Source organism: Mobula birostris, chromosome 11 (assembly GCF_030028105.1).
Source record: "Mobula birostris isolate sMobBir1 chromosome 11, sMobBir1.hap1, whole genome shotgun sequence".
NCBI lineage: Eukaryota > Metazoa > Chordata > Chondrichthyes > Myliobatiformes > Myliobatidae > Mobula > Mobula birostris.
Window position 1 is genome coordinate 12,484,695 of NC_092380.1, and position 14,750 is coordinate 12,499,444.

General features: G+C 52.4%; 1 protein-coding gene across 6 annotated transcripts in view; it reads right to left on the reverse strand.

The window, feature by feature from the left end:
• LOC140204822 (pleckstrin homology domain-containing family A member 4-like) overlaps positions 1-13,692 on the reverse strand; it is a 73,984-nt gene extending 60,292 nt beyond the window's left edge. For 3 of the 6 annotated variants that reach the window (XM_072271654.1, XM_072271651.1, XM_072271657.1), the window contains exons 1-3: positions 13,345-13,691; positions 1,687-1,792; positions 583-687 (exon numbers count right to left, since the gene is read on the reverse strand). In XM_072271654.1, the coding sequence (XP_072127755.1) occupies positions 583-687; positions 1,687-1,788 (207 nt within the window). In that variant the 5' untranslated portion in view covers positions 1,789-1,792; positions 13,345-13,691. Of the gene's footprint in view, positions 1-582; positions 688-1,686; positions 1,793-3,806; positions 3,819-13,344 lie in introns of those variants that run through there. The other 3 variants (XM_072271655.1, XM_072271656.1, XM_072271653.1) reach the window with 3 other exon arrangements.
• Between the last annotated feature and the right edge of the window lie 1,058 nt (positions 13,693-14,750).

Here is a 14,750-nt window from a genome sequence, read left to right on the forward strand (position 1 = left end):
CCTGAGACATAGACTGTCCCTGGGGTACAATCCCTGAGACAGACTCTCCCTGGGGTACAGTCCCTGAGACATAGACTCTCCCTGGGGTACAGTCCCTGAAGGTGTGAATCTGTTGGGTAGAGTCACTGAGGAAGGTGTTGACTCTCCTCGGTGTACTGAGTCTCCCTGAGGTACGGTTCCCATGGTTGTTTCCCGGGACTATGGGGGCAGTGATCTGGCCTCTATTCCCGACCCCGGAATCTCTGAACTCGAGGTTGCACCGGAACGTCTCTCCCACCAGAGGGAGCTAATGCTCCACATTTGGAATGACCGTGGAGCAGTTCTATTGACCGTCGCCCCTGTGCCGGGGTCTCAAATCACCTGTCGAACACGTCGCAGGTAGAAGCTGTTTCCACCCTGGAACTGGAACAGTCAGCTCCAGATCTCTGCTCCCTGCCTGTGCACGTCCAACGATATCCCGGCCTGCACTCCCCTCCATTCCACTCCTGCTCCTTCCCTCACCTCGTGCTCATCTCTCTACCCACCCCTTTCCCTCCCCACCTCCCCTCCTCCAGCCGCGCCTCCCCTCCCCTCGTCCTCTACCTGCTTGTAGAGCCAGCCCCGGATCACAGTGACGGAGTTGGGGTCCCGTCTGATCGCCTGTTCCCGCTTGCCGAAGGTGTGCACTTTCTTCATCGGTCTGATCGGCTGCACGGGACACAGACAGGGTTTAGGATCGCTGACAGAGCCAGAGACCCAGTTCAAGAGGGTCTTCATCAGCTCCCCGTAAGGGTCACGCCATGGGGCTAGGAACCCCGAGATGTGTCCCACAGCCCCAGAGTGTCACCAGTGGAAGAACAGCCGAGGCTCGTCACTCGGCAACTCCAGAAGACATTTCCCCCTGAAGCGGGGGGGGGGGGGGGGGGCGGGGGAGGCACAGTAGCGCAACCGGTAGAGTCGCTGCCTCCCGGTGCCGGAGGCCCGGGTTCGATACCAACCTCCGGCATCCCCCAACCGCTCCTCCAGATTCCCACAAGAGCACTGTAGTTGTAGAATCCGGAGCACTGATTCAGAGACAGACACTTGCCTAATAAGGTGGCCCTTATGAGTAACATTGTCAAGCTGTGAGGGGAGAGACAACCTTTTCACCCAGGGGGTGGTCCGTATCTGGAATGAGCTGCTGGAGGAATCGGCTGAGGCAGGTACATTAACAACACTTAAAACAGGGACATTGGCAGGACAGGTTTAGACATAGAGTAGGCGTTCCCAGCCTTTTTCGTGCCATGGTCAGTTTCTCCCCAGATTGGGCTAGGAAGCTCCTGCTTTAGAGGGTTATGGAAAATGGGGCCAGTTTTGGATGGGAATCTTGATCAGTACGGTCCAGTTGGACCGAGGGGCCTGATTTCCACCTGTATGACTCTATGACAAAGTTTGACGGAGTGGAGGTTGAAATTGGGAAATCCCCTGAAAAATCAGTCGCTTGGAATTTCAATGGCAAATCCATCGGGATGTTGGAAGAGAATCAGATGTGGAATTGATACTGAGGGGCTAAATCATCTCGTCCTGCTCGTTGGGGATCTGGAGGAGGGATTATCAGTCCGGGGGGGGGGGAGTGAAGATGGCCAACGAGGTGTGGGGCAAGAGGAGGAAGGGTGGGGAGGGTTTGTGGAGGAGGAGAGAGCCATTTTGTTCCCAACACTCGCTAACCTTTGAGCCCAGAGGGGTGGAGAGGGAGGAGATGTTGCCGATGCTGGAGCCCTGGCTGACTTCGCTCTGCGGTCTGTCGGGTATCTCGGACATCTCTGCCATTTGCCTGGAATCAAATCAAATTCCAGTTTAAGTATCATTCAGCTAAACATGGATACAGCGGAACGAAACAGCGTTCTGAGGCCAAGGTGCAAACCATACACAGCATGTTCAAAATAGCAGGCAAACAAAAACCAGCCATGCAAAAAAAAACCCACATGTTTAGCCCAAGACCCGGAATGGCATGTCCCACAAATTAATGGTTGTCTCACCATCACTGTGGGCACTCCTGCACCTTGCTCTACACCGAGGACCCGGTTACTTAATCCTTCCTCCCTATCACCGAGGTCCAGCACCATTCAGCAGGGTGTGTTTGATCACTGCGATGAGATATCTAAAGAATGGCGCAGTGGACAGAGCTGCTGTCTCACAGCTCCAGAGATCCCAGGTTCAATCCCGACCTCGGGCGCTATCTGTGCAGAGTCTGCACGTTCCACCTGTGATTATGGGTGCTCCGAATTCCCCCTACATCCCAAGCGCGTCGGCCGGTAGGTTAACTGGCCATTGTAACCCAGCCCTGGTGTGTAGATGAGGGGTGGGTTCTGTGGAGAGTTGATGGAATGAGGGGAGAGTAATGTGGGATTAGCGTGGATGGGTGCTGGAAGGTCAGCGAGGACTTAGTGAGTTGAAAGGCCTCTTTCTGTGCTGTGTAGCTCCCGTCACTATTATGCGCCGTGTCGTATGACGTGGGTGATCATGGTCTATGACCGTGATTGCTCTTAGCAGAAGTGGTTTGCCATTGCCTTCTTCTGGGCAGTGTCTTTACAAGACGGGTGACCCCAGCCATTATCAATACTCTTCAGAGATTGCTTGGCATCAGTGGTCGCATCACCAGAACTTGTGATATGCATCAGATGCTCGTACGACCATCCACCACCTGCTCCCATGGTTTCACGTGACTCTGATCAGGTGGGGGTGCTAAGCAGGTGCTACACCCTACTCAAGGGTGATCTGCAGGCTAGCGGAGGGAAGGAGCACCTCCTTTGGTAGAGACGTATCTCCACCCTGGCACTCTATAAAGACCCACTTCCCAAGCGAGTGGTAACACTAATTAAAAAGAAAGACCAGGATTTTCACTGGCACATTGCTGTTCCTTGGGGTATTCTGCACTTCATTGTGTTTGTTAGTTTGCACAGATTTCTGAGTGTGTTTTTCATAAAGAAGGATCCCTTTGTAGTGTCATAGAGCGCTCAACCACAGGAACATATCCTTTGACCCATCTAGTCTGGTCTTCTGCCAAGTCCCACCTTCCTGCACCCAGAACATAGTCCTCCATAGCTCTCTCATTCACTCTGTGTCCACTTTACACCCGTACCTCTGCAGACAATGCAAACTCAATGCATGAAAACAGGCAGATGTGGTCAAAAGGTTCAGTTGTTGTTCAGACCAAACATCAGAATGGGGGAAAAAATGTGATCTAAGTGACTTTGACCGTGAGTCCTGCCAAAGGATCCTGGCCTGAAACGTCGACTGTACTCTTTTCCATAGATGCTGCCTGGCCTGCTGAGTTCCTCCAGCATTTTGTGTGTGTTGCTTTGGATTTCTAGCATCCGCAGATTTTCTCTTGTTTGTGATTGACCATGGAGTGATTGTTGGTGCTAGAAAGGGTGTTTTGAGTGTTCGGAAACTAGAGGTCTCCTGGGATTTTCACGCACAACAGTCTCTAGAGTTTACAGAGAATGGTGCGAAAAACAAAAAAAAATCCCGTGTGTGGTGGTTCTGAGGGTGAAAACGCCTTGTTAATGGGAGAGGTCAGAGGAGAATGGCCAGACTGGTTCAAGCTTTTTGTATTTGCACAGTTTGTTGTCTTTTGCACTCTGGTTGAACGCCCAGTTGGTGGGGTCTTTCATTGATTCTATCATAGTTATTATTCTATTATGGATTTATTGAGTATGCCCACAAGAAAATGAATCTCAAGGTTGTATATGGTGACATATACGTACTTAGATAATAAATTTACTTTGAACTTTGAAGATATCCCCTCATCCTCCTGAGATCCAGGAAATAAAGTCTGAACCTACTCAACCTTTACTTCAGGTCCTCCGGTTGTGGAAACATCCTCATAAATTTTCTCCATCCTCCTTCAAGTTCATGGACATCTTTCCTGTGGGTAGGTGACAAGAACTGCACTCAGTAGGCCTCACCAACATCTCACCAGTGGCCGTGGAGAGGATGGTTCCTTTAGAGGGTACAGCCTCAGAATACGTCACTTTAGGACAGAGATGTGGAAGAATTTCCTGTGGCCTATACAACTGCAACCTCCCAACTCCTGTTCTCAGAGCCCTGATTTATGAAGGCCAATGTGCCAAAAGCTCTCCTTATGACCCTCTCTACTTGCCATGCCACGTTCAAGGAATTATGGACCTGTATTCCCAGATCCCTTTGTCCTACCATTCCCCGTGCGAGTCTTACCCTGGTTTATCCTCCCAAAGAGGAGCACTTCACAGCTTTCTGCATTAAATTCCATTTCTCATTTTTGTCCTATTTTTCCAGCTGGTCCAGATCCTTCTGCAAGCTTTGATAGCCTTCCTTTTCATCGATTCTGCCCCAGTCTTGGTGTCATCCGCAAATTTGCTGATCCAGTTTGCCACATTATCATCTGTATCATTAATATCCATGAGGAATTGTCAATGGACCCAGTACTGATTCCTGTGGAGATCGGTGTGAGAAGTCCATTTGCTCCACAGTGGTCTCTCTGATGTCCAGAGTCCCTGTGGAGGCATGCAGCCTCCAGACATTCAATTTGGTCAGGTTGCCTTGTCGACCACAGCGGCTCTCTACGTCAGGCCAATACCCAACAATGCTGCCCACTCCACTCAAACCAAACGTTCGTGAGACTCTCGTGCAACACTGCACATCCCCTGCCAAACCAACCATGGGTAAGATGACCCTGCCTTGGATCTCTCACAGATCTCCCTCAGTGTTGTCCTTCATCACGAGGATACTCCCCGAGTCCTGGCCCATAACACCAGGTGCTCCCTCAGAATTACCCTACAACACAGGGTGCTCCCTCAGTACTTCTCTACAAGACCAGGGTGCTCCCTCACTATGCCCTACAATAACAGGTGCTCCCTCAGTCATGCCCTACAACCCCAGGTGCTCCCTCACAATGCCCTACATCAGTGAGGTGCTCCCTCACTGCTGCCCTATATCATTGGGGTGCTCCCTCACAATGCCCTACATCATTGGAGTGCTCCCTCACTGCTGCCCTACATAATCAGGGTGCTCCCTCACTGCTGCCCTACAACCCCAGGTGCTCCCTCACAATGCCCTACATCATTGAGGTGCTCCTTCAGTCATGCCCTACAACCCCAGGTGCTCCTTCAGTCATGCCTTACAACCCCAGGTGCTCCCTTACAATGCCCTATATCATCGGGGTGCTCCCTCACAATGCCCTACATCATCGGGGTGCTCCCTCAGTTATGCCCCTGCACCAAGATGTTACTGCACTCATTGCCTCGTTTGTTGCTGAGAAGTCTCAGAGAAGCCTCTGTCCTGGCTCCAGTTTATCTCCCTGGTTGTCTTGAGTGGTTTGCCAACAGCTCTGCCATCTGCACCTCCTGCCGGCTGGAAGTGCTGTGGCTTTTAACCCTGAGCAAAGGTCGAACCAGTGAGAACAGGCGAGCCTGTAGTCAGGACCAGTCATCGCTCTGCCTCTGACCCCTGGGACTGGAACCGGGAATGGCCCAAAGACTCTGTGCTCTGCAGCTGGAAACAGACCCTCACAAACTCTCACCACAACGGTCAGCAGCTGGCAGAGCTCCAGATTCAACCCTGGCCTCCAGGGCTCTCAGTGTGGAGTTCGCACGTTCTCCCCCTGTCAGTGCAGATCAGTAATACCATTCCCTCCTCACTGACAATGAACAGAGGCACACCTCTAAGGCGTGTGTCCACTGCTCTACTCTCCCTGGGCTCATGGCTGTGCGGAGAAGCACCGCTCAAACACTATCTATCAGTTGGCTGATGACACCACTGTTGGTGGCAGATTCTCAGATAGTGAGGAGACAACCAGGAGTGAGCTGGATCAGCTGGTTGACTGGTGGCACAATAAAACGCTCTCCTTCAGCATCAGCAAAACTTCAAGAAGGGGAAGTTGGGGAGGACAAACACCAGTTCTCTTTCAGGGGGTCAGCGGAGGAAAGGGTGAGCCGCTTCAAGCACTAGGGCGTCAACATCTCAGAGGACCTATCCTGGGCTTGACACATCGATGGAGTCGTGAAGAAGGCACGCCAGTGGCTCTAGTTAGGAGCTTGAGGAGATTCACCACGTTGCTGAAGACCAACGTATAGAGGTACGATGGGGAGCATTCGGACTGGTTTGCATCCCAGCCTGGTGTGAAGGCTCCAGTGCACAGGATCGAACGAAGCTACAGAGGGTTTGCAGCTTCAACCAGCCCCATCACGGGCACTGTCCTCCCCAGCGGCAAGGGCATCTCCAAGAGGTGACATCTCAAAGAGGTGGCATCCATCATTAATTGTCTCACCGCCTGGGGCAAGTCTCTTCACATTGGGGAAGAGGCACGGGAGCCTGAAGACCCACACGCAAAGTTCAAAGTACATTTATTATCAAAATATGTATACTAGATAAGTGGGCACGTGGCCAAGTGGTTAAGGCTTTGGACTAGTGACCTGAAGGTCGTGAGTTCGAGCCCCAGCCGAGGTGGCATGTTGTGGCACTTAATCACACAGTGCTCCGTGACGACACTGGTGCCAAGCTGTATGGGTCTTAATGCCCTTCCCTTGGACAACATTGGTGTCATGGAGAGGGGAGACTTGCAGCATGGGCAACTGCTGGTCTTCCATACAACCTTGCCGAGGCCTGCACCCTGGAGAGTGAAGACTTTCCAGGCGCAGATCCATGGTCTCACAAGACTAACGGATGCCTTTAAATACTCGATAAAACCTTGAGATTTGCCTCCTTGCAGGCAGCCACAAAACAAAGAAACCATTTGAAACACCCTCAGACACCCAGAGTGCAGGGCAAGAAAAACTAAATGGTGCAAACGATAAAAGTCAGCAAATGACATTCAGAACTGAAGTTCACGAAAGTGAGCCCATAGCCACGAAGCCGGTCACAGCCGATCCGGGAGCCCGTTAGTTGCAGACCACCGCCTCAGTTCAGCACAGAGGTGAGTAAACCTTGCGAAGCAGTGAGCTGGACGCCGGCCCGTCCCTCTCCTCCGGCCCCGGCACCCTGACCTTCTCAATCTGGCCCGGCGCTTAATTCGGCCAACCAGCGGGTCATCCCTCGCTCTCGGACCTGGGCCCTGCCACCTCGATATGCCCTCGGACCCGGGACCCGTTGCCCCAATTCAGCCCATGCCCGACCTTTCCAATTCGGCCCAACACTTACATCAGTCAAACCTTGGCTTGGTCCAAACGGCTTCTTCCCCTCCGCCATCAGATTTCTGAACAGTCCAGGAGCTCGTGAATACTACCACATCATTCCTTTTTCTCAATAAGTTCCACAAATCTTTATACTGTACTGCTGCCGCAAAACCACAAATTTCACGGTAGATGAGCTGGCACTGATAAACCTGATTCTGACCACCTGGGGTTGTCGCAGACACTCCGATTTCCTCTCAGACACCTGCAGGTTGGCAGGTTAAGAGGCCATTGTAAATTGGAGGGATAGTGTAGTGAATCTTGATGGACAGCATGGGACTTGATGGGCTGAAGGGCCTCTTTCCATTCACTCACACTCAGTCAGTGTACACTTGCTCCTGTGCGTTCACTGTGAGCCTCAGGGCAAAATGACATTATCTTTAAGAGTGCCTGTGCCTTTAACAGTATCCACACCTTAAATTGTTGTCAGAGACATAATGTGGTCTGCCGTTAACTTCTATTCTGACTTCTCCCAGGGATGAAAAGATGACATTCCCAAGAACCACGTCATCTCATCCCCTTTCACCCCCGATCTGGCCCGAAACCAAACCGAAAGGTCAGCCGACGAGAGGACAATGTTCTATCTCAACAGACCGGCCTTTGAGTGTGAAAGGTCAAAGGGGGAGAGGGGCCTTTCCATTGCGTGTGTGGGACTGGCGGAGAATGATTGACAATGGGTCCAGTGAGACCCTACGTCCCAAACCACTGAGGGCCCAAATTCAGCAGGGAAGGAGTTAATAGCCGGCAGCAGTCACCCTAAGCATGGAGGAAACCCTTTTATTTCACGAGCTGTGATCACAGAAGAGGCCCTGTCTCCTTCCTCCCACCAGTTATTCAGTATTCATTCGAGTCTCAGTGCCAAGGCAAAGCAGGACAAAGGGAGCTGCCAGCATGGGGTGTAGGAGGCACAGAGATGGAAGAAGAGAAGGGGGGAGGGGAGGAGAGAGAGAGTAATGAAGGGCTGGAGGGAGATAGCTGGAGGTAAAGGTGGGGCAGAGGGATGAGGAGGGGGGGACGTGGAGCAGGAGATGGATATAGGCCAGGAAGATTAGGGAAGGAGATCTTCCACAGTCAACATGTCATGTCTTAGCTTGACCACACGAGCCATCATCTTCTGGGGAGCTACTGATCCAGGATCACCACCCCTGCTGTCCACCACCTGCTATGGGGGGGCCACGAATGGATGCTTTGCCTCTGCCGTGTTAGCACTGTCCACAGAGGCCCTCCACTAACTCTGAATTTCACCCACTCCAATTCCTGAGATCCCAGTACTCCCCTCAGCAATCACTGGCCGTCACTAAGTTAGAAGGGAGGGATGAGGGGAAGGACACTGGAATGAGGGACTGGTCAGTTCTGTAAAGATTTGGTTCTCCAAGCCAGCTGACGATCTCTCCCACTGAATTCTGGGACTAAAGATAAGGCAGCTGTCTAAAAACAAAATGGTGGAAATTGGAAGCAGGAATATGTATTGAATAAAAATCAAGAAGTTCTGGAAATGCTCAGCTGATCTCTGGAGATATAAAGGACTCTGCAGAACTACACACACAAAATCCGGGAGGAACTCAGCAGGTCAGGCAGCATTTATGGAGAGGAATAAACAGTCGATGTTTCAGGCCAAGACTCCTCATCTGGTAGATACTCACTTAGTCTTTCTCCCGGAATTTGAAAGGTATTATTTCTAATCCTGATCGAATGTCATGATCCTGAAAAAAACGGTTTCCCTCTCTACAGATGCTGTCTGACCTGGTGAGAATTTCCAGTATTTTCTGTCTCATTCAAAAAGGCAATTGTCTCACTTTCATTTGGTCCCCAATCCCTTATCCCACTTGCACTCTGCCCCCGAGTCCTTGAACCCAGTTCACTTCATCGACCTGTGCCCTCGTTATTTCTTGCTAACACTTCACACACGGCCAGGTATTATACCAGGTCTAGTTCAAAACTTAACCTCATTCTTCTCACCGTTCTCCCTCCCCACCTCCTTATTCCTCAGCTCAGGGGTACCTACAAAATGTGGGGGTTCTCTGCAAGTTACTTCAAAACCCCTTCTTTCCCAAATAGAAACACAAGCCTTGGGTTTATGGGGTGGGGTTCTCATGATTACTCCCAGTCCTACCTATCCCTCGAGGGGTGTGAGCTTATAACTGAGGGTAGGGAACTGGCCGAAGATAGAAGCATTCAGAAGAGACTCACATTATTCAACAGTACCCTCCATGGTGAGAATCGGGGGATTTGCCCCTTTACTGTTGCTTGGGTAGGCTACCTCATCACCAACTATTGTGAATGCCAGTGTCTCCCCCTCCCCCAATAATCATCAGCTCGTTCTCCCCACTCCCATTCCAGAGCCGTCCTATCTTTAGTTGGGAAGAAGGCCATCCACTGGGAGCATGGGTTTTGGGTGAAAAGTTTGTACAATTCAACAGACTGTGTCAGCACAGGTCACTTGGCCTTGGAGCAAGTGCCCACTTCGCTCTCACGAGGTACCCTGAAGAAATTCAACATGACAACTGGAAAACCGTGGAGACAATGCATTCGGGGGACGCGCCTGCAGGAGATGTTCGAGAGGGAGCTGCGCTACGTGAGGACGACCCCCGCTCTGCCACAGAGAGCAAGGAGGGACCAAACAACCAAAAGACCCAACCACTGACCACAGGCATCACTAACACGCGTCCACCATGGTCCCAGCTGAGGACCCACCAATACACAGCCCTTGGGACTTGGTCTGAGTGATCGCACAACTCCTACTAGTAGGTACCCTACTGGGAATTCTCCCTCCCCACCCTGGCTCGAGCTGTTCGTGTTTCTGCTCAGTGGGGTGACTCCTCAACTCTCGAGCCCCACCTGCAGCTGGGGCAGGTGGGAACCCAGTGATGAAAAGCCACCTGTCTCCAGAAACATCCAATGCATCAGGAATTGAGAGGTTAAAATAACTCGCTCGCTGGATCTATAAATAAATAACACAAGTGAACGGAGAATAATCTCATTCCTGGCCGCGGATGATGAGAGATGTCTTGCATTCGGTGTCACTATTCTGTGCTATTCATTATTCCCCCCACGTTATGGGCCCAGCACTGAATTTTGCCATCTCAGTAAGTCCACAGCATCGATCCCAAATCCTTTCCCCATCATGGAGTCTACCCACTATCCCCCTTGTTTGACCCCCAGAAGTCACTACTTCTTCCCCAACCACACCACCAATGGACCCTTCCCCCCATCTCTCTGCCAACCCCACTCACAGTCACCTCCCCCACCCCCTCTCCATCACCAGTGCCATCCTCACCCACCTGGCCAGCTCTTCCTGCCCAACACCCAATGGGACCATGACACCCAACCCCCACACACTCATGGAGCTTCACTTCCTTCAATAACTCCCCTCAATCACCAACCCCCCTCCATCACTAACCCTTGTCCATCACCAATCCTCTCCATCACCAACCTCACCTCCACACCAAACCCCCTCCATCACCAACCTCATCTCCATCACCAACCTCCCTCCATCACCAACCACACCTCCACACCAAACCCCCTCCATCACCAACCTCATCTCCATCACCAACCCCCCTCCATTACCAACCCACTCCATCACCAACCTCATCTCCATCACCAACCCCCCTCCATCACCAACCCCCCTCCATTACCAACCTCACCTCCATCACCAACCCCCTCCATCACCAACCTCACCTCCATCACCAACCTCACCTCCATCACCAACCCCCTCCATCACCAACCTCATCTCCAACACCAACCTCACCTCCATCACCAACCCCCTCCATCACCAACCTCACCTCCAACACCAACCTCACCTCCATCACCAAACCCCCTCCATCACCAACCTCATCTCCATCACCAACCTCACCTCCAACACCAACCCCCTCCATCACCAAACCTCCTCCATCACCAACCCCCTCCATCACCAACCACACCTCCATCACTAACCTCATCTCCATCACCTACCCCACCTCCACACCAACCCTCCTCCATCACCAACCACACCTCCATCACCAACCACACCTCCAACACCAACCTCACCTCCATCACCAACCTCATCTCCATCACCAACCTCACCTCCATCACCAACCCCACCTCCATCACCAACCCCACCTCCATCACCAACCCCCTCCATCACCAACCCCCCTCCATTACCAACCTCACCTCCATCACCAACCCCCTCCATCACCAACCTCACCTCCATCACCAATCTCACCTCCATCACCAACCCCCTCCATCACCAACCTCACCTCCATCACCAATCTCATCTCCACACCAACCTCATCTCCAACATCAACGTCATCTCCAACATCAACCCCCTACATCACCATCACCTCCATCACCAACGTTACCTCCACACCAAAACCCCTCCATCACCAACCCCCCTCCATCACCAACCTCATCTCCACACCAACCTCATCTCTACACCAACCTCATCTCCATCATCAACCTCACCTCCATCACTAACCCCCTACATCACCAACCTCCTCCATCACCAACCCCACCTCCATCACCAACCTCACCTCCATCACCAACCCCACCTCCATCACCAACCCCCTCCATCACCAACCCCCTCCATCACCAACCTCCTCCCTCACCAACCTCACCTCCACACCTACCTCACCTCCATCACCAACCACACCTCCATCACCAACCTCCTCCATCACCAACCCCCTCCATCACCAACCTCCTCCATCACCAACCTCACCTCCACACCTACCTCACCTCCATCACCAACCCCACCTCCATCACCAACCTCCTCCATCACCAACTTCACCTCCATCACCAACCTCATCTCCACACCAACCCCCTCCATCACCAACCTCACTTCCATCACCAACCCCCTCCATCACCAACCTCACCTCCATCACCAACCCCCCTCCATCACCAACCTCACCTCCATCACCAGCCTCACCTCCATCACCAAACCTCACCTCCATCACCAACCCCCCTCCATTACCAACCTCACCTCCATCACCAACCCCACCTCCATCACCAACCTCACCATCACCAACCCCCTCCTTCACCAACCTCACCTCCATCACCAACCTCACCATCACCTCCATCACCAACCCCCCTCCATCACCAACCTCACCACCACCAACCCCCTCCATCACCAACCTCACCTCCATCACCAACCCCCCTCCATCACCAACATCACCTCCATCACCAACCCCCCTCCATCACCAACCTCACCATCACCAACCCCCTCCTTCACCAACCTCACCTCCATCACCAACCCCCCTCCATCACCAACATCACCTCCATCACCAACCCCCCTCCATCACCAACCTCACCATCACCAACCCCCCTCCATCACCAACCCCACCATCACCAACCCCGCTCCATCACCAACCTCACCATCACCAACCCCCTCCTTCACCAACCCCCTCCATCACCAACCTCACCTCCATCACCAACCCCCCCCATCACCAGCCCCCCTCCATCACCAACCCCCCTCCATCACCAACCTCTCCTTCATCACTAACCCCCTTCATCACCAACCCCACCTCCACCACCAACCTCATCTCCATCACCAACCTCATCTCCATCACCAACCCCAACTCCATCACTAACCCCCTTCATCACCAACCCCACCTCCATCACCAACCCCACCTCCATCACCAACCTCACCTCCATCATCAACCTCACCTCCATCACTAACCCCTTCCATTACCAACCCCACGTGACCATAGTCAACGACCCCCATCTTCCCCACCCACTAACCCCTCTCCATAACCCCCTCAAAGCCCCTCTACCTTTCCCCTCCCACCGATCCCACAAACCTTCCTCCTCAGTTCGGAAGGGGGTCATCCACCAGCGTAGTGAGGGTTTTCAGGCAGGAGTGTGTCAGGGCCAAAGGGGCATGACCTTGAATCGGTGAGGTGGGAGGGAGAGGGGTGGCGGGGGGGGGGGGTAGAGGGGTGTCTCTTCTCTGGGGAGGGGGGGGGGTTGATGGACAGATTTGTCCATCCCGGGACTCAGAGGGGCGTCAGCCCATCTCCCTTCAACCAGGAAAGGAGGCGTTAATCATCTCCGGGTCTTTTCAGCCCCGCATCCAGGGAGGAAGATGTTCGATCCCACCGCCAGCAGCCTTCCCGTCACAGGTAGATGCTAAAGAAACCCCCAGCTCGAACCGCCTCCCCCTTCACCCCCGCACCAACCCTCCCTCGCCAGCCGCTTCACTCACCGTTCAGCGGTCAAGGACACCGGGGTAGAGTGCGTCTCGGTTCGCGGGCGGCGGGTCGCCGAGGCTCCGTCTGCTCCGGACACGGGTGGCAGCTGCGGGGCGGATCTCCCCCCCACGGGCTGTCTCCTTCACTCGGGTACCCTTTCCACCAATCGCCAACCCATTTCATTTACTCTGCATAACTATTTCAGGAGCAGACAATCCACAGCCACACACATGGCAACTGTACCCTATCCCCAGCTCGCCTGCTAAATATATTATAATTATCCGCTACCTCCCACAATACTTTAACACTCTGAGTTCCACGCCAGCGCAGGCCGCAAGCAACTGACGGCACCTCCGCTCTGAATTCACAGCCTCTGAATTTAGGGAATAAAACGGGAGATCTGTTCACTGGCAAGAGGTAATTTTATTGAGGATATATCCCGTATCAAGCAGAACGTGCCATCACACACTCCCGGGGGAGGCAAACCATGAGTCGGATGTCTATTCAAACTCCCTCACTCACATCTTTCACACATTCACAGCTAGAAACGCGTTTTAGATACAGAGTTAAGCTCCCTCCAGCCTTTCCCATCAAATACTCCCAGGGTAGGCACAAAGTCCTCACTTTTCCGTGATGAAGGGTCTCGGCCGGGGAACGTTCACTGTTTATTCCTCTCCATAGATGCTGCCCGACCTGCCGGTTTCCTCCAGCATTTTGTGTGCGTCGCTCTGGATTTCCAGCATCTGCAGAATCTCTTGTGTTTCCGTCCATCATAATGATCTTGTTCTACCTCAGTGCACCGTGTAATGGTCTGATCTGTGTGAACAGTATGCAAGACAAGCTGACTGCTGTATCTGGGTACAGTGGCAGCAATAAGCCAATTTAGACAACCAGTACTTCATTCAGCAGCCACAGGGTAGGTCAGACACAAAGTCCAACTCCCTCTACACTGCCCCACCAAATACCCTCACCTCAAGGGCCACCAATCATGTCCAGGCAGACATCACACACAATTTTAAAACCAAAATGTGAAACCAGTCTGTAATAAAATGTTCAAACACGTTTTAAAAATGGTTTAAGGAAAGAAATACTGAGTTAGACGCAGAGTAAAAGTCCTCTTACCCGGTCAGGGTGGTTATCATATGGATTCAATAAGGGGGATGTCAATTGCTTCACTGGAGATCTTTTTTGCCAGATGTGCTGGGCACAGATGACATTTTAATTGAAGGCCTCTATTGTTGTTTTTAATGCAGTTACTCCAAAACAAAATTAAACATGCACAACTGAGGACTGGGTATAAAGGCTGTTCAAATATTTAAACTTTAGAGGGAATGCAGACGAGATTTACTAGGACGCTGGGTGAACTGGGGAATGTGTCTTCTGAGGATAATGAGCAAACTCGGGCTTTTCTCTCTGGAGT